This window comes from Ovis aries, chromosome 3 (assembly GCF_016772045.2).
Source record: "Ovis aries strain OAR_USU_Benz2616 breed Rambouillet chromosome 3, ARS-UI_Ramb_v3.0, whole genome shotgun sequence".
Lineage (NCBI taxonomy): Eukaryota > Metazoa > Chordata > Mammalia > Artiodactyla > Bovidae > Ovis > Ovis aries.
Window position 1 is genome coordinate 33,861,014 of NC_056056.1, and position 18,103 is coordinate 33,879,116.

General features: G+C 53.4%; 1 protein-coding gene across 1 annotated transcript in view; it reads left to right on the top strand.

Moving 5' to 3' along the window:
* The window catches only part of KCNK3 (potassium two pore domain channel subfamily K member 3), a 36,616-nt gene extending 22,257 nt beyond the window's left edge, over positions 1 to 14,359 (top strand). The window contains 1 exon segment of the mRNA NM_001199790.1: positions 13,434 to 14,359. Coding sequence (NP_001186719.1) covers positions 13,434 to 14,359 — 926 coding nt within the window.
* Positions 14,360 to 18,103: the final 3,744 nt, after the last annotated feature.

Below are 18,103 nucleotides of genomic sequence, written 5' to 3' on the forward strand. Positions count from 1 at the left end.
ATGTATGTCAAGCACTTAGTACGGTGCTGGGCACACAGATGCTCCATAAATGTAAGCTCTACGACTTACTACTATTACTATTGCTGCTGCTATTATTAACTACCATTACTATGGCTGCTTCGACATCACTGCTTCCATAGCCTTTACCACTGGCTCTACTGGGCGCCAGGCACAGAGTTCCTTAGAAGTTCAAGACCCCATCCCCATCCTCCACATCCAGAAAGAGACTGAGAGGAGAAAATGAGACAAAAAGGAGGAGGAGGAAAAGGAACAGGAAGAGGAGGAAGGAAGAAGGAAAGAAGAAGAAGGAAGCAACTAAAGAAGTAAAAAGAGGATTTCCCTGGTGGCCCAGTAGTTAAGAATCTGCCTTTCAATGCAGGGGACATGGGTTCAATCCCTGGTCAGAGAACTAAGATCCCATATGCCACGGGGCAACTAAGCTTGCATGCCCCAACTAAGACCTAGCGCAGCCAAATAAATAAATGAAAGGGAAAGTGCTAGTGGCTCAGTCATTTCCAACTCTTTTCAACCCCATTAGGCTCCTCTGTCCATGGAATTCTCCAGGCAAGAATACTGGAGTCAGTCATTCAGTCTCCAGGGGATCTTTCTGACCCAGGGGTCAAACCTGGGTCCTTTGCATTGCAGATTCTTTACAGTCTGAGCCACAAGGGACCAAATAAATATTTTTAAAAACAAGCGAAAATGAGAAGCTCAAGGCCCTAGACTGGTCCCTCCAGCTAGTTGTGGGTGGGGCTAGAAGCCCCTCAGGGCTCAGCATTCAGAAGGGAGAATCTGGGGACCAGCAGGACTTCCCGAGGGAGACTCGGGCAGCGACGTGCTTCAGTCTCCTCCCTTATTCTCTGCAGCCTCCTGCTCTGGGAGGCTGTGTGAGGACTCAATTTTGTCTCTGGAGTCAGTTCTGGCTGCCCCTCTGCTTCAGCGGGACCAGCCCGGCTCCAGCCTTCCATTCCCCAGGACAGTCCAAGTGTTCTCACCCTGTGCCCAGCCTCTGCTCAGCGCTGGCGGGGAGAGCTCTGCAAAGTGCCCCAGCAACTATGGGTCTAACACACATCTGGAGGCTCAGGACCATGGCTTTGGAGACTCAATAGTCCCCCCGAGAACACCGCTTTCTCCACTGTTCATAGGGGAGGGAACATGGCACCTCCGTAAGCCCAGGATCCTAGAATGTCACGGATCTCAAGAGCATCTCCTCCAGCTCTTGGTTTCCCAGAGGAGGATCCCCATGCCCAGAGAAGGGCGGGGTCTTGCTTGTGATCACAGTGGTACAGCTAGAAGCAGACCCAGGTCTTCTGACTTCATCCCACCCTGGAGGGTCCCCAGGTGGCCAAGTAGAATGGTGAGAGAATGGCCTTTGAATTTCAAGCTTGATTCTGGCATACATGGCCTGAGATACAACATTTCATCTCTCTGAGCCTCAATTTCCACATCTGCAAAATAGAAAATAATAGTGTGCCAGCTTAAACAACAGAATGTAGAGAAATTACTTTGTAAATGACAGAGGGCTGCTTAAGTACAACACAGACATAGCTATTATTCTAGAACTTAGAGCACTGCCTATATTAAGGGCTCAAAACACGTCTGCTGGATGAATGGATGAATGTTTGTGGAATGCTGAATGATGAACAAAAGGCTCCAGGAGCGCTGATTTGTTTAGGTGGGTGGGATCAAGGAAGGCTTCACAAAGGGAGTGACTTGCGGGATGGGCTTTGATGGAGGAGTAGAAGCCTATCAGGGAGGAAAAAAGAGCACGAACAATGTTCAGAAATCAGGAAATGCAGCCATGACCTCCAAAGAGCTGTGAATACCAGTTCCGCATGCAGGCTTGGGCTCCAGACCCTGCTCAAAACCCATTCCTCTCCTCAGGGCCTGTGTGGTATGTGGAACAGAGGGAGCTAGAAATTTATTAAATCTTAAAATATAGCTTATCAGAGAAGAAATAATCTTCTAATTGAACATCCCATGTAATAGGTAAGAAAACTGAGGCTCAGGAGCTGACATGCCTTAACAAAGACCCTATAGCAGGCTCAGCCATCTAGGGCCTATGGACTGAATATGGTCCACTTCCTGTTTCTGTAAATAAAGTTTTATTGGAACACAGCCATGCCAATTCATTTACATATTGTCTGCAGCTGCTTTCTTGATATGATGGCAGAGGTGAGCAGTTGCAAGAGACCAAAAGGCCTATGAAGCCTAAGATATTACTATCTGGCCATTTATAGGAAAAAGTTCACCATCTCCTCTCCTACAAGGAGTGACAGAACGAGGATGAGAGCCAGACTTCCGAATTCTGGTTGGGTGTTCTTTAACTCCATGCCTGCTTCCCCTACCCTCTGGGCCAGGACAGTCCAAGGGTTCTCACCCTGTGCCCAGCCTCCACCCCACACAACACTGCCTGCAGGATGCAATCTCAGGTGGCCAGGCTCCCGGCAGGCTCAGCTCCAGGACACGTGGTGCAGTCAACTGGGAACACCCAGGCTGGCCGCTGTTGCCCCCATGACCCAGCAAGACTTCCTGCTGGGAGCAGTTCAGTCCCTTTTGGGGGAGTCTGACAAAGAGATGCCAACACGAGCCTGCTTCTCTTCCATGGGCAAAGCAGGAAGAGCCGGAGAGTGTGTAAGTGTAGGACTCAGGCCAGCCAGATGCCAGACTTACAGACACAGCCTTTCAAGAAGCACAAGGGCGGGGCGTGCGGGGGGACTGGCATCTCCAGCCATCTGCTGAGGTGGCCAAGTCCACTTTAAATTGTGCTGTAGAATTCCTTTCTCAATGCCAGACTGTCCCTGGTGGATTCATTTAATTAAAACCCCACCAGATCCCATCTGCTAGAAGTTATAAGTTCGCACATGTTCTGTCCAGCTGGTCACAGGATACAGGGAGGCCACAGGCCGGGGCCATGGCCGCCTGATGCAGTGGCTGGCGTAGAACAGACCTGGCAGGCCCCAGGTCGGCACCCTTCCTGGGAGACCCAGGGTTGCTGCCCAAAACACGGCCTGCCCTGGGCCTCATGCTCTGTTCATCCTCCCTGGTTCCTCCTTTCCCTGATTCACTCATTCTACAGAGATTTATTAAGTGCCAGTTATGTGCTGAGCACTCTTCTAAGTATGGGGAAACTGGTAGTAACAAAAGAGACAAAAATCTCTGCCCTCCTGGGCCTTAAATGGCTTCCCTGGTGGTTCAGATGGTAAAGAAATTGCCTGCAATTCAGGAGGCCCAGGTTCTATCTCTGGGTAGGGAAGATCCCCAGAGAAAAGAATGGCAACCTATTCTGGTATTCTTGCCTGGAGAATCCCATGGACAGAGGAGCCTGGCAGGCTATAGTCCATGGTGTCACAAAGACATGACTGAGCGACTAACACGTGGGCCCTATAGTTTAAATCCACAAATAAATATGAGAGCATCTCACACGTGGTGCATCTACTTTTTTCCCTTCTCCCCTCTCCGTTCCTTTCCTCCTCTCTCCTTCCTTCCTCCCCTGCCTTCTCCCCTCCTGAGTCTAGTTTAAGCCTGAGCCCTTGACAATGGAACCGTGCAGAAGTCTCCTGTTGCATTCTTCCTGCCATTTCTCACTGCCATCCCCACCAATACACACAGGGGTGCCAGGAAAATCCATCTCCTTACCTCTTTGGCACGTGCCTCCCATACTCAGGAGCTGTCAATTGCTCCTCAATGCCTTCAAGTTAAGATTAAATTCCTGCCCCTCCCCTTCAAAGCGCTTCACATTTTAGCTTTGCTTCCCATACCAACTTTCACTATTCAAGTGAACTTTCTGCTCCAAATAACCCCCAATTTTTGCTGTTGTTATAATATTCATTGCTTTCTACTTAGTAATAGATTTCTGTAGAAAATATATATATAAGAAAATTAAAATTAATCATGAGCCCATGATGCAAATGGGCTTCTTCCCCTGTGGCTCAGATATAAAGAGTCTGACTGTAGTGAGGGAGACCCAGGTTCAATCCCTGGGTCAGGAAGATCCCCCTGGAGAAGGGACTGGCAACCCACTCCAGTATTCTTGCCTGGAAAATTCCATGAACAGAGGAGCCTGGAGGGTTACAGTCCATGAGATCGCAAAGAGTCAGACACAACTGAGGGATTGTCACTTCACCTCATGATACAAAGATAAACTCTCAGGAGCTTTTTAGCTTCCATTTCTGTGTGTGTGTGTGTGTGTGTGTGTGTGTGTGTGTGTGTGTGTGTGTAGTTACACTTTTCATATTTGTATGTTTACTGTGGGACCCCATTACATAAAGAGTTGTATCCTACCATCTGTATGCCATATTCAATAGTAGTCTTTTTATGTAATTAAGAGACTCCTAAGAACAGCACTTTAATGGCAGCACAATATTCCACCACATAATATCTGCTGCTGCTGCTGCTGCTACTAAATCGCTTCAGTCGTGTCCGACTCTGTGCGACCCCATAGACGGCAGCCCACCAGGCTCCCCTGTCCCTGGGATTCTCCAGGCAAGAACACTGGAGTGGGTTGCCATTTCCTTCTCCAATGCATGAAACTGAAAAGTGAAAGTGAAGTCGCTCAGTCTCGTCCGACTCTTAGTGACCCCATGGACTGCAGCCTACCAGGCTCCTCTATCCATGGGGTTTTCCAGGCAAGAGTACCCAGACTCTATTGGTGAACATTCAGACTGTTTGCAATTTTTCACAATGAAAATGCTGCTATAAACATCCTTGTTCATAAATCTTAGTTCCGATCTCTGGTTCTTTTGCCAGGAGAGATTCCTAGAAGTGGCATTGCAGGGTCACAGGCAGATACATTTCCAAGGTTCTTGAGATGTATAATGTAGCTGCCTTCTTGAGAGAGTCTGGTCATGTCCCCCTCACCCTCCATTAGTGAGAATGCCACTCAGCCTTGGGTTAATTTTCTCTGCCCCTAACATGCCACGTGTCTTCCCAGCATTGTGTCTGTTTTAGCAGCTCCCTTCCATCAGAGCCCTGTATTTCCCACCCATCCTTCAGGGCTCAGAGCAAATACTATCTCCTCCGTGAAGCCCTTCTTGATACCTGAACTGGAGTTCTCCACCATTAGCTCTCCCTGAGGTCCCACCATCTTAAACTCTTCCTGAACCATTTCCCACTTTTGCGTTGCATCTTAATAATTTGTGTAATAACAACCTTCTCTTTGGATGGGGCATTGAAGGTTTCAAAGTGCTTCTCCTGAGATGTTGCATCTGATTTGCTTTCAAACAGGTATTTTGAGATCAAAAACCGTGGTTTCATCATCTGGGTCTGCTTCTCTTGTCCCCATCACCCACCTCAAGCTAGCCTTTGACTTAATGGACACTTAAAACAACCTTCACTTTGTTGTCCTACCAGAACAGATTTTTGAGGGCTCCCCTCTGCAGTGAGGACGGAGCAAGATTAGAATGCCCTGGATTTCAGTCCTGGCTCTGTCCTTGCCCTTCTCTGGGCCTCAGTTTACCCATCTGTACAATGAACGAGTTGAAATACATAGTCTCCCATACTCCAGGACGGATGGCTCCCTGGCCCCTGGGACACAGAACAGCCCTGGGGTGCCTCTGAGGGCCCCTGTGCAAAGCTGGCCTCTGGGATAGGCCAGAGGGAGTTGGCCAGGGAGGCAGGCCTGGCTTCAGGCCAGGCTGTGTCTGCAAACACTGACCTTGGCTGCCGCGGCGATTTTCCATGACACCAGCACCGCCCCCCCTCCTCAACTCCCCCTAATCCCATGTGAGCCTGGGGAGGGGGAAAGAGGGGGACTGTCCTACATCAGAGGACCCTGAGCCAGAGTCATGGGGCACCTGTGGATAGGAGCGAGCTTAAAGAGAGAAAGAGGAGAGGGCAGAAGGCCCCCACAGGGGAAAGTTGGGGAGGAAGGTGGAGAAGGGGGAGGACCATGGTGGGCAGTAGAAACAAAAGCTGGAAGAGGAGCCAGGAAGATGGGAAGAGAGGCCCTGGAGAGGGGCAGGGCCGAGGGAGGGGGGCTGTGCCTGAGAACTGTCCTTCCCTGGCGCTTTGGCCTGGAGGGGGACAAACTCCAGACCCAGTTCTGCACACTGGTCCCTCCTCCCAGGCCAGATCCTTGAGGCATGAGTGTTTCCCAGGCCTACCTCAGGCCTTAGCCAGGCCTGGGACAGAGGGGATCCCTTCTGGGCCCTGAAGCTGATTTCATTTCGCAGGGTCCTGAGGGCCACTGGGAGGGCAGGAGCTGTGAGTCACAGTGGCCTCTCCTCCCCATCCTCCCCCAACCCTGGGTGTCTAAAGGAGGTTTCTGTCATCCACATCTCATACTTCTCAGCTGTCTGGGCTGAACAGCGTTATCTGAGCAGCTGCACCCACCAGGCCTTGTGCCAGACACCAACGGGCCTTGCAGGCCCTCCAGAAGCTCAGAGTCTTACAGAGCTCCTCTGCACAAATCCAGGCCTGGGAGCCAGACAGAGGGAGAGGTGCCTCCAGCCCTGGGAAGGTGCTCTGAAGGTTCTTAGAAAAGGCGAGGTCTGAGCCGGATTCTGGAGGATGGATGGAGGAGGCCTGCCTCCTTGCCCCACCTCCACCAAGCTGGGCAGCCTCTCTCCTGCCTCCCTCCCGAAGGCCTGGGCAATCTTGCCAGCTTTCTTCCGCCGCCTCTCCTTTAACACACCAAAGGCACCAGCAGCGCCTCCATTCTTACTTCCTGGCTTCACATTGTTGCCACCTCTGTACTAAGGGGGTGGCTCCCTGTCTGTGCCTGTGAGTCCTCCATGGGCCTTTCTGAGGTGCCCTCCGCAGGCCCAGCAGGAGAGCCCCACCCCCTCTGGGGGCACCTAGGGTCTCACAGCCAGTCCCCGGGAACTGCCCTGTCTCTCTCAAGCCCCCAGTCCTCTCTGGCTGTCCTACCAGGCCCAGACAGCACCCTGAGGTCACACCTCCTCCCCATGTGCAGCTTTGCATCAGCCCAGCTTGGCCCAGAGCGCACAGCCTGTGGGCATCTCTGGCCACAGGTCATCTCATCCACCTTCTCTTAGGGCAAACATCAGCCTGGCCAGGGCCGTATTTACATTAGATAACTAAGTCTGCGGGGAACCCAGAAACAGGTTGCAGCTAGGCATTACCAAGGGCTGCGTGTTTCTAATCTACAGAGGGGCTGGGCCAACCAGAGGTGGGACACCAGAGAATCTCAAAGTCAAGGACCTGGAATAAGGGACCATAGAGTTCTTGATGCTACAGAAGAATGTTTCCCAAACTGTTGCTCCAAGGAACGTTTGTCCAGCAATAAGCACCGTAACAGAAGCACTCCAAGGTTACATAAGCAGGAAAATGTAAGCACATTCTCCCAACTTTGTCTGACCTTGCTCACGAACACGTGTAGGGCTCTGATATAGCCTCCGCTTAAATGACAAAGAATCCAGTTGAATTCAGCATTCCCTGCAATTTAATTTAACTAAGCAAGACTTTTCTCACCCAACAGTTATTAACAGTCCATGAAATTAGTATTCTAGGAAATCTACCTTTGGGCAACACTGATCTAAGAATGTGGATGCTGAAAGGAACTTTAATGATCATCTAATCTTGATGTTTCCCCAAATATTCATAATAATGATTAATATTTATTGATTCCAATATCCTTGGGCTTCTTTGATGGCTCAGACAATAGAGAATTGGCCTGCAATGCAGGAGACCTGGATTTGATCCCTGGGTTGGGAAGATCCCCTGTAGGAGAGCATGGCAACTCACTCCAGTACTCTTGCCTGGAGAATTCCCATGAACAGAGAAGCCTGGCAGGCTATAGTCCATTGGGTCACAAACAGTTCGACATGACTGAGCGACTAAACACACAAAATCCTGAGCATTTTAAGTCGACTAACTTATCAAATCCCCACAGCCACTCTATGAGTTCAGTGCATCATTATTCCCATTTTACAGATGAGGAAACTAAGGCACCTAGGAGATTAAATGACCTGGTCACAGTTGAAATCTCTTTGACTCCAGAGGCTACTCTTACCTATACCACTAAACTGCAGAGATTCCTGTGGAAAACAGACATATCCATTTTCACTATTTAAAAAGCATAACAATAACTTAATTCAGTCTCTTAAAATCAGTTATCCCATGTTAATCAGAAGTTCTGATTGGCAAATGTGTTTCTAATTAATTTTGATGGGAAAATAATTCACTTTTTCACAATTATCTATTCAGTGCCTATTCTAGGTAGTAGCTACACTGTACTGATCAACATATTATATTTCGTATGTAAAGTCCTTCAAAATTTAGACTATATGAATGAGTGGGTAAACCAAAAGAGAAAGGCATCCATAGCCAGGGTGGAAAGGTGAGGACCTTTTATCTTCTCCTATTTTTCCATGTCACAAATGAGGAAAACTGAACCCCTGAGAAGAAAAAGGACTTGCCCAAGGCACAAGCTGGTTATGGTCAGGGCAGGGTCAGAGCCCCAGATCTCCAGTCCCCTAGTTCCATGATGTTCTTCCACCCAAGGCTGTGGCCAGCGTTCTAACCCTGTTGCCAGCTAGGCCAAGAGTGAGAGATCAGGCACTCAAGCATGTGGGCATGTGAGGTCAACAGGACCACACAGCTGAGTCCAACCCAGCCAAGGCCATTACCAAGGGCTCAGGCTGGTTATTTGTGCTTTGACTAGAAGGAAACAGGCCACAGGGAGAAAAAGTTCAGTAAGAGGGACGGCTGGACCCCAACCCTCTGCATCTCCCTGGAAGACAGAGCTTCAGCCAATTTCTGAGCCCCTTGGTGATGTTGGGAAGGAAAGAGAAGAACTGAGGCCCTGAGGTTCCCATCCCACCTAATTTTTCCTGTTGTCTCAAACTATTCATAATGACTATTTACATCCAGCCACCTGACTTCCTCAGGTAAATTCTATGTTCCAGCCAGGTTTCTAGGCATCTCTTAGCTGGGTTGCTCCCAAGCAGGGGCTGCTGGGTTCTGGTTGAATGAACAGGTTATACTGAGACAGAGGGCAGAGGACAGAGCACTGAGTTAGGGATGGAATAACCCAGGTTATAGTCCTGGCTCTGCCATTCACTTGCTGTGTGGCCTTGAACAGGTCACTCTCCCTCTCTGGGCCTCCAGTACCTCATCTGTACAATGTAAAGACTAGGCCATATGGTCAGTAAGGACCTTTCTGGCTCTGAGGATCGTTAAGTCTATGGTGGATTCAGAAAAGGTGGCTAGGAGAAGAGGGGACTGGCGCAGCCCCAGTCAGAGCTTTGAGAGGCAGGGGCTTGAACTTCCTGGTCAGGATGAGAGTTTTGGCTGGTGGGTCATCAGGTACTGTGAGGGAGGACCCTCAGAGAATCAGCCCCAGAGCACAGCCTCTGTGTGTGTCAGGGTCACACAAGAACAGAGGGAGCCCCTTACCCTGAGATGCACGGGGCTGGACAAGAAGGTAAAAATGGGGACTCCCTTCATCCCTCTCTCCCTCATAAACCCAAGCCTGATGGGGGCGAGCACTGCGGCAGGCGGCTAGCCTGCTGGCAGGCAGACAGGCCTTGCCAAACTCCCAGTTACTTCCCAGAAGTTCCAGGGCCCCCAGGGAGAGGCTCCACCCCAGCTGGCACCCCTACAAGCTGGGTGCCCACGTCAGTAGGTCCTCCCGGCTCCCTCGCTCTTTCACCCAGTGACAATAGAACAGGCGAAGGGGCGGGGGCACACTGACCCTAGGCCTGATGCTCAGAGAAGCGTCCGAATGCCTTGGCATCACACCCCTGTTGCCATTTCTGCCACGTCCAGTTCCGGGCAGTGTCCAGGGACGGGGCTCCTAGTGGGATGCTCTTCTCTGTGGCCTCAGTTTCCCATCCTGGTTGCCTTTCTGGGTGATAAATTGGCTCTGAGGCATCGGAATGAGCAATGAGTCAGAGTGTCTAGAGGCCTTGGCCAACTCACGAGGCTTCTCCAGCCTTCATTATTCCAACCATAAAAAATGGAGATAGTCATAATAACGACCTTGTAGGAAGTTTTTGAGCATTAAAGTTTAAAATGTATCTGAAGGATAAGATCTGAAGCCTCAGCGTGTGGTAGGAAGGGAGAGTGGGCCCTGGAGGGCATCTGACTGAGAGTGTGAGGCATGTCTAGGCAGTGGCCACCCTGGACAGGACAGTGGCTGTAGCAGGGCACGAGGCTCTGCGGCAGGGGTGGGGGGCTCTGTGGGCAGCCACAGTGGGCATTGAGGCTGCCAGGCAGGCAGGCACTGGGTTTTCCTAAAGGATGGAGGGTCACGAGCAGTCCCAGCTTATGAACAAACACAAGATGACGGGGCAGTGGTGGTGACAGTGGCGTATGTTTCAAACGGTGGGATACAGGTGCCTGACCCCGAGGGAACTTCCTCATCCTCAGGACTACACTCTCAGGCCGGCTTTCCCCCGTGAGATCCGCTCACTGCTTCTTCCTTCCAGAACTCCACAAATTCCAAAGTACTTTCATGTCCAGTCTCTCCTATACTTTTTTTTCTGGCAGCTCCACACAGCTTTTGGGGTCTTAGTTTCTTGGCCAGGGATCGAACCCAGGCCCCTGGCCATGGAAACATGGAGTCTTAATCCCTGGAGCACTAGGGAATTCTCTCTCCTTTACTCCTGACGGCAGCTGTAGCAGTGACGGCCAGGGTAGGAATTACCAACTGAAGCTCACAGAGCAGACCAGAGGGGTCCAGAGAGGGGAACAGATCTGCCCAGGGTCACACAGCCAGCATGTGGTCAAGCCGAGGCTGGTCCATGCCTCCCAATCTGTGTTCAGCCCCAGCCACAGTGCCAGGCTCTCCCCCACACCCTCCGCTGGGGGACAGGGAAGGACAGGATGAGGAGCTACTCTGGCTCAGGGCCCGCCCAGCTGTCTAGGTGAGTTGTGGTCTGGCTGCCGTGGCCAAGCTGGCGGGCACAATCTGTTCTCACCCTGCTGGGGCCCAGACGGGCCAGGCCCAGCGACTCCAGAGCTCAGCTATCCAGGCCCCTGGCAAGGGATGACACTGTCACCAGCTAGATGCCATAGTTGGGGAGCAGGGGAACCCAATCTAAGAGCAGCCCGCAACCTCACACACCCCAGACCTCCCTAAGCTTTAAGATTCACAGCGATGCCGACTTTACTGGATCTGAGCTGTCCACCAGCCCAGGTGACCTCTTGGAAATGTGGAGGAAACCTGGCGCTTCATCATTCAAGCACTTGATATGTACCAGACTCTATGCTAAGTGCCTTATACACATTCTCTCTCTTATTTTTCCCCTAAAGCCCTGTGATGCAGGTGCTAGTTATAGCCCCATTTAACAGATGTTAGAAACTAAGGCTAAGGAGGTTTTTTTATTTTTATTTTTGGGCCACCTTGAGTGGCATGCAGGATCCTAGTTCTCCAATCAGGGATCGAACCCATGCCCCTTGCAGTGGAAGGAGTCCTAACCACTGGACCACCAGGGAGGTCCTCCTCAGACAGTTTTTTTAAAACAAACAACAAAACACATACATAGTCCATAGCAGAGTAAGGATTTGAATGCAGATCAGACACCAGGGAAGATGATATCCTGCTTTGCCATCAACTCATCAAATGAATTTGGGGCATACCCCACAGGCCTGGCTGGCAATGTGTGTGGGACGGGGGTAGGTAGGCAGGAACATGACAAGGTCCAGCAATGTCCACTCCCACAGATCCCAAGCCAGTATTAGCTGTTCATATGTAGCTGGGAGCCTGAATGACAGAGCGGGGCCTGGACTTCAAAGCTGAACATTCTCAGTGCCACTCAAGGCAGAGATCACTTCCAGCTGTGAGCAATCCAGGATGGCTGCAGGGAAGAAGCATTTGGTTAAGTTTGGTAAGGCTGAGAAGGGAGGGGAAAATAGAAAGCATTACTTTATTATAACAATCTATTGATAAAAGTAATAAGTATCTTAATAACCCAGTGAAGGAAGCAGGGCCAGGACCAGTAGACATCATTTTACAAATGAGGAAACAAGCTCAGAGAGGGGGAGTAATTTGCCCAAGGTCACACAGCCACTAATGACAGGGCCAGAACTTGTGCCAATGGCTTCTGAGTTTCCATCCAAGGTCCTTTCCCCTCCATGTCTCCAGGTAGACCTTTTCTTTTTTTGGCTGCACTAGTTCTTTGCTGCTGTGCGCGGGGCTTCTCTCGTCGTGGTGAGCAGGGGCCAGGCTTTGCTGTGTTGATCGAGTTCCTCACTGCAGTGGCTTCTTCTTGTTGCAGAGCACGGGCTCTGGTGCACGGGCTTCAGCAGTTGCAACACACAGGCTCAGTAGTCACAGCCTGCAGGCTCTAGAACACCACCTCGGTAGTTGTGGCACACAGGCTTAGCTGCTCCAACACATGTAGAACCCTCCCGGACCAAGGATCGAAACTGAGCCCCCTGCGTTGACGGGCAGATTCTTGTCCACTGGACCATCAGAGAAGTCCTCCAGGCAGAACTCTTGACGAAGGCCATGTGATAACTGGCTCAGAAGGAGGCTTTGCCTCTGCCTGGCTCCTGGCTAAGGACTGAAGGGCAGGGTGGGCATGGTATGGGTTGAGATTGCCTGCCTGGTGATAGTAACACCTGGAAGGTTCTTGCTCTGACAAAGGCAACACCACCTCGCCATAAGGACAGACCCTACTTCGGGGGCAGGCACAGAGGATGACCACAGGGCCCCAGACAGAATCTGATGAGGACTGTGGAGCACTAATTCATGGGGGGAGGGGACTGTCTCCTTTCCCCCTCTCTGACACAAGTGGGCTGGCTGCCTCTGGGAGCTCCAGTGGGGAACTATCCCCCAAGCTTTAGCTGGCAGCAAGGAACTCATCAAGGAACCCAGTTTCCCTCCCTTCACATCGAATCCCAGGATGTCAGAACTCAGTAAGTCCAACCTCCTCCCTTATAGTCAAGGAAACCGTGGCCTGGAGACGACTAGGAACAGGTCCAATGCTCACAGGCAGTGAACTGGAAGCCAGGTCTCCCAACTGGCTTGCCAGTGCTCTTCATGCAACCCGTGACTAAGTTCCCAACAGCAGCATCAGTCAGCTCCTCTTCTGGGTATAGAAAAAGGTAGGGTCTTTGATCAAACAGACTCTAATTTGAAGGCAGGTTGCTCTGCTTCCAAACAGTGTGACCTTGGAAAGGCACTTAACCCTCCCTGCTTCTTCTTTCTCTCTACCGACCCCCAGGGAGTGGTCAGAAAAATAAACGGAAAAAATCATCAGTGAGGAACCAGCACAGTGCCTGGGGACAAGGATGCGCCCATAACTGTGTTATCTTTTCTTCAGTTCAGTCGCTCAGTCGTGTCCGACTCTTTGCGACCTCGTGGGCTGCAGTAGGCCAGACTTCCCTGTCAGGAAAAAGAGGCCAGACTCCGCACCACCGTGGCAGAAGATGAGGAGAGAGCAGGGGAAAGGGAGGCAGGTGTCTGGAAGGGCAGCCCCATCAGCATGTGCTTTCTCTCCTCTCGCCCCGTTCTCCTCTAGGCTACGGCCACGCGGCACCCAGCACCGATGGCGGCAAGGTGTTCTGCATGTTCTACGCGCTGCTGGGCATCCCGCTCACGCTGGTCATGTTCCAGAGCCTGGGCGAGCGCATCAACACCTTCGTGAAGTACCTGCTGCACCGAGCCAAGAGGGGGCTGGGCATGCGGCGCGCCGACGTGTCCATGGCCAACATGGTGCTCATTGGCTTCTTCTCGTGCATCAGCACGCTGTGCATCGGCGCCGCCGCCTTCTCCTACTACGAGCACTGGACCTTCTTCCAGGCCTACTACTACTGCTTCATCACGCTCACCACCATCGGCTTCGGCGACTACGTGGCGTTGCAGAAGGACCAGGCGCTGCAGACGCAGCCTCAGTACGTGGCCTTCAGCTTCGTCTACATCCTCACGGGCCTCACGGTCATCGGCGCCTTCCTCAACCTCGTGGTGCTGCGCTTCATGACCATGAACGCCGAGGACGAGAAGCGCGACGCCGAGCACCGCGCGCTGCTCACCCGCAACGGGCAGGCGGGCGGCGGGAGCGGCGCGGGCGGCGCGGGCGGCGGGGGCGGCAGCGCGCACACCACTGACACCGCCTCATCCACTGCGGCGGGCGGCGGCGGCGGCGGCTTCCGGAATGTCTACGCCGAAGTGCTGCACTTCCAGTCCATGTGCTCGTGCCTCTGGTACAAGAGCCGCGAGAAGCTGCAGTACTCCATCCCCATGATCATCCCGCGGGACCTCTCCACGTCCGACACGTGCGTCGAGCAGAGCCACTCATCGCCGGGAGGGGGCGGCCGCTACAGCGACACGCCCTCGCACCGCTGTCTGTGCAGCGGGGCGCAGCGCTCCGCCATCAGCTCCGTGTCCACGGGCCTACACAGCCTGTCCACTTTCCGCAGCCTCATGAAGCGCAGGAGCTCCGTGTGAACGCCCCCATTCCGGGGCCTGGAGCACCTAGGAGCACGGGCGGGGTGGGGCGGGGTGGGGGGGAAGGGGGCTTCGTGCCCCAAGAGCCGCGGGGGTCTGCGAAGGGACCGCCCCAGCCGCCTTCGGCCCCGTGGGGGCGCCCCTACACCCCTCACCACCCTCCCCCTGCCCCCCTTCTCCGACTGTGCCTGCTCGCACCAGCCGGCAGGAGCTGGGGCTCTGAGGAACCCCGGAGTCCCCATCTGCGCCCTGCAAATTCCGAGAAATGTGAAACTTGGGGGGAGGGGAGTCGAGGAGGGAAGGCAGAAGCTGGGAGCCTCCCATCCCTTTGGAAAAATTAGGAGCTCGCCAGTTCGCAGAGGCCCCTGCTGGTATCCAGAACCCCCCAGCCCCTCCCCCCCCCCTCCTTCCGGAGGGAAATTAGTGTTCCGTGTAAGTGTGCATCTCTATTTATACCTCTGTCCTTCCAGGTCTCCTGCCTTCCCTTGGCTCCAGAAGTCAGGTGTCTTTGTCGAGGTCACCCCCACCCAGTCCCACTCCCCTTGCTCATCCCCAGCTGTGTCTCCCAGTCTCCCACGCCCTTTGGTGTCGTTTTGCATGGCTTTGCAGTTTTGGAGGAAATGGAAACCCAGCAGTCCCTAAAGCTAGTCCCCAGAGGGCAGGCAGATGGAAGCAGGGGCAGGCAGGCTGCAGGAGGGGTGGAGAAGGGAAGGGGCAGGTAGGGGCCCAACAGTCTGCTGGATGGTCCCCCGGTAGATGAGAGCTAACTGGCCTGCAGGCAGACCCAGCCTTCCAGGTCAGACACCACCCTTGGAATCAAACAGAAAACTTCCTCCTTGTGGTCACTGGCTGCTGCTACTAATCACTGACTCTTAGATCTGAGGAGCAAGTTGGAAAACCCTGTCCTCTCTACTGATTGGTTTGATTCTCACCCTACACCCCCGCCCCGCCCCCAGTTAGGCCACCAGGGCAGGAGTTCTCACCCCGATTTTACAGATGGCACTGAAACCCAGACGTGTGACGCGACTTGCCCAAGATGACACGGGTAACAAAAGGCAAAGGGGAGCAAGAACACAGGCTGTTTGTCCCGAGTGCTCTTGCCTTCTGACTCCTCTGCCTGCTCTTTGCAAGCAAAGTTCCTGGCCTGCACACCCTGGCACTGGGTGGGCAGCTGGCCCTTAGACCAGGACCAGAGCTCAGGACTGAGCCTGTGCTGGGCTCAGCCGATCCTCCACTTGGCCACGAGGCAGGGCTCTGAGTGGGCTGCTGACACAGGGCAGGACGCTCACCCCCACCCCCACCCCCTGCGCAGTCTCTGAACTTCCCCCTCACAAACAGGGGAATCCTTAGGGCCAGGTAAGCAAAGCTGAGACTCACAAACGAAAGGCCAGGAGCTGGGCTCTAGGAGTCTGGGAATCCGGCAGAGTGGCCTAGAGAGCCACAGGCCTGTCCTCCTGGGACATGGTCTCTGGCCCCACAGACAGCGATGGTACCTGTGTCCCAAGGAGCTAGAGAGAAACCATGGCTGCAGCAAGGAATGGCCCTTCCTGTTGCACCCACTGCCTGCCCCACCTGCGACCTGGAAGCCCAGGTGGAGGGCAGCAGATGGAGGTGAGATCCTAGGCTCTTCACCGTTGGCACCCAGAGCAGGAACTGGGACTGCGACTCAGGACACCATCGAGGGGTGGGTGAGGGGCCTCTCCCCCTCCAGACTACTCCCTCTTACTGCTCCTGTGTCAGCTCCTTAACACTGCTGAACAGGGCCGACCCTGGCATTCAGGGAAGCTGGAGTGGGGGCCCCCAAGGTGATCAGCCCCAGCCCTACCCCGACCACATGCTCAGCCTCTGGGCGCCTCCAGGAGGGAGGAAGTCTGTGTGTGAGTCCTGTGCCAGTGGGGAGGACCTGGCTGCCCAGGTGCCATAGAGAGCGGGGCCCAGGACCTGCGTTTGCCCTCTGTATCTTCGTTGAGGGGTGCGGCGGTGCTGGCTGCTTCTGTCCTGTGTGTGACCCTGCCCTCGAGGGGTCCCGTCCCGTCAATCCCGAGGGAGCCACAACCAAAGTTGCAGGGAGATGGTGGGGAAGGAGGCCGAATGGCGCTCACAGAGTGGGCTGCTCTGTCTCTAGCCGGTCTTTCCTAGTGAACTGGAAGGCCAACATTGCTTCCCTCACCCCTCCCACTGCAGGCAGCCTCTCTGCTTCCCCAATGCCTTATGCCTGGGCACACTGCCACAGAATATGCAATACGTGTGGGTGACATGCCCCTGCACCCACACCCTCACCCCGGGCAGCCCCTGGACCCCAAAGGCCGCAGCTGCCACGGCCTGCCCTCAGCCCCTCCTGTGTATCTGTCTTCACACCGAGAATGGCGCCTAATAAATACTGTCCATGGAGACCAGGCTCAGGCTCAGCTGCCTCTGTTATCATGTACCCTTGGCGCTACTGGGGAGCAGCCACTCCCCCGCCAGGGTTTGCGGACACACACAGCAAACGCAGCTCAGGGGGAGATACATAGAGGGCACTTCTCTTCGAGGTTCATTTTTCTCTGGGTGTGGAGGGACAGCTCAGCCTGGCAGTGGGCCCCAGAACCCAGGACAGACCCCGGAGCAGACGGGCCCTGCCCAACTGGTGCCAGTGCGTGGAATCAGCTAGCCACTGGCTTCCAGATGTCACTGAGTGTGAGCCACAGTGGCTTTTGACACCACAACCCATGCCTATCTATGTACCTGTCTGTCTATCTTTCATGAAACCTGTACTACAGCCAGTACACTCTAATGCTTTCTATTCTAGTCCATGTTATAAAATGCTGGTCACAGCCCACTAAATTGATTTCTCTCCCTACTAATGGTTTGCTCCCTGCAGATCGAAATACACTGGAGAAATAAAAGGGGTAGGGGCAGGGGCACCTTAGCCCAGTCCTCCCACCTACCCATATAGGTCACTTGAAAGATACAGAGAAAGACCTATTTACTGGGGATTCAGGAATCAGAGAAAGAAGTGGTGGCACCTACAGGAAGCCGGACACAGCCAGCCTTTGAGGCGCTCCTGGCTGCTCCCTGTAGCTGGGGGAAGGCCCCTGGACCACACTGCTTGGCCTCAGCCCTTGGGTTGGCCACTGCAGAACTCGAGCTCCTGTTGGCTCACCTGCACCTAAGACATCTCATCAAAAGCCAAGGCTTCCTGCCCACAGCCTGTCTGCCTCTATCTTTCTTAGAACAGCTAAGTTAAGAAACAGTGTCATTCTTGAGGTCAGCAGTGACCGATCCAAGATTGCTTCGACTTTCCTAAGCAGTTCCTACAGAACATAAACTTGCTAACCCTTGCCTTCCTTTCTTCATTGCCTAGAGCAAGATCATCAGAAGTAGAAGCAATGCCCCAGGGGCTGCATTCGTCCTAGTCTTCCGAGGGGTGATCTGAAAGGTGGCAGTTCTGAAACAGCATCCCAGCCCCTGCCCATAGCTCCAAATGGCTTGGAACAGCCTGTGGCCCTCGCGCGGGCTCTTTTATCTCCAGATGATGCCTCCCTCACCCTCCTCACTTCCACCCAGCCTCTGAGGCATCCTGCACTAAAAAGTATATGTACAGCAAAACAAAAATAGCAAACCAGCACCACAGAGCAGGGAGGGGTATAAAAATACCACGATTTCGCCTGATGTGGTGCCTCAGCACTGGCCTCAGATGGAGACCGAAGCTTCCTGGGAGCTAAGAGAGAAAAGGGGCTGCAACGGAAACTTCCCAAAATGAGT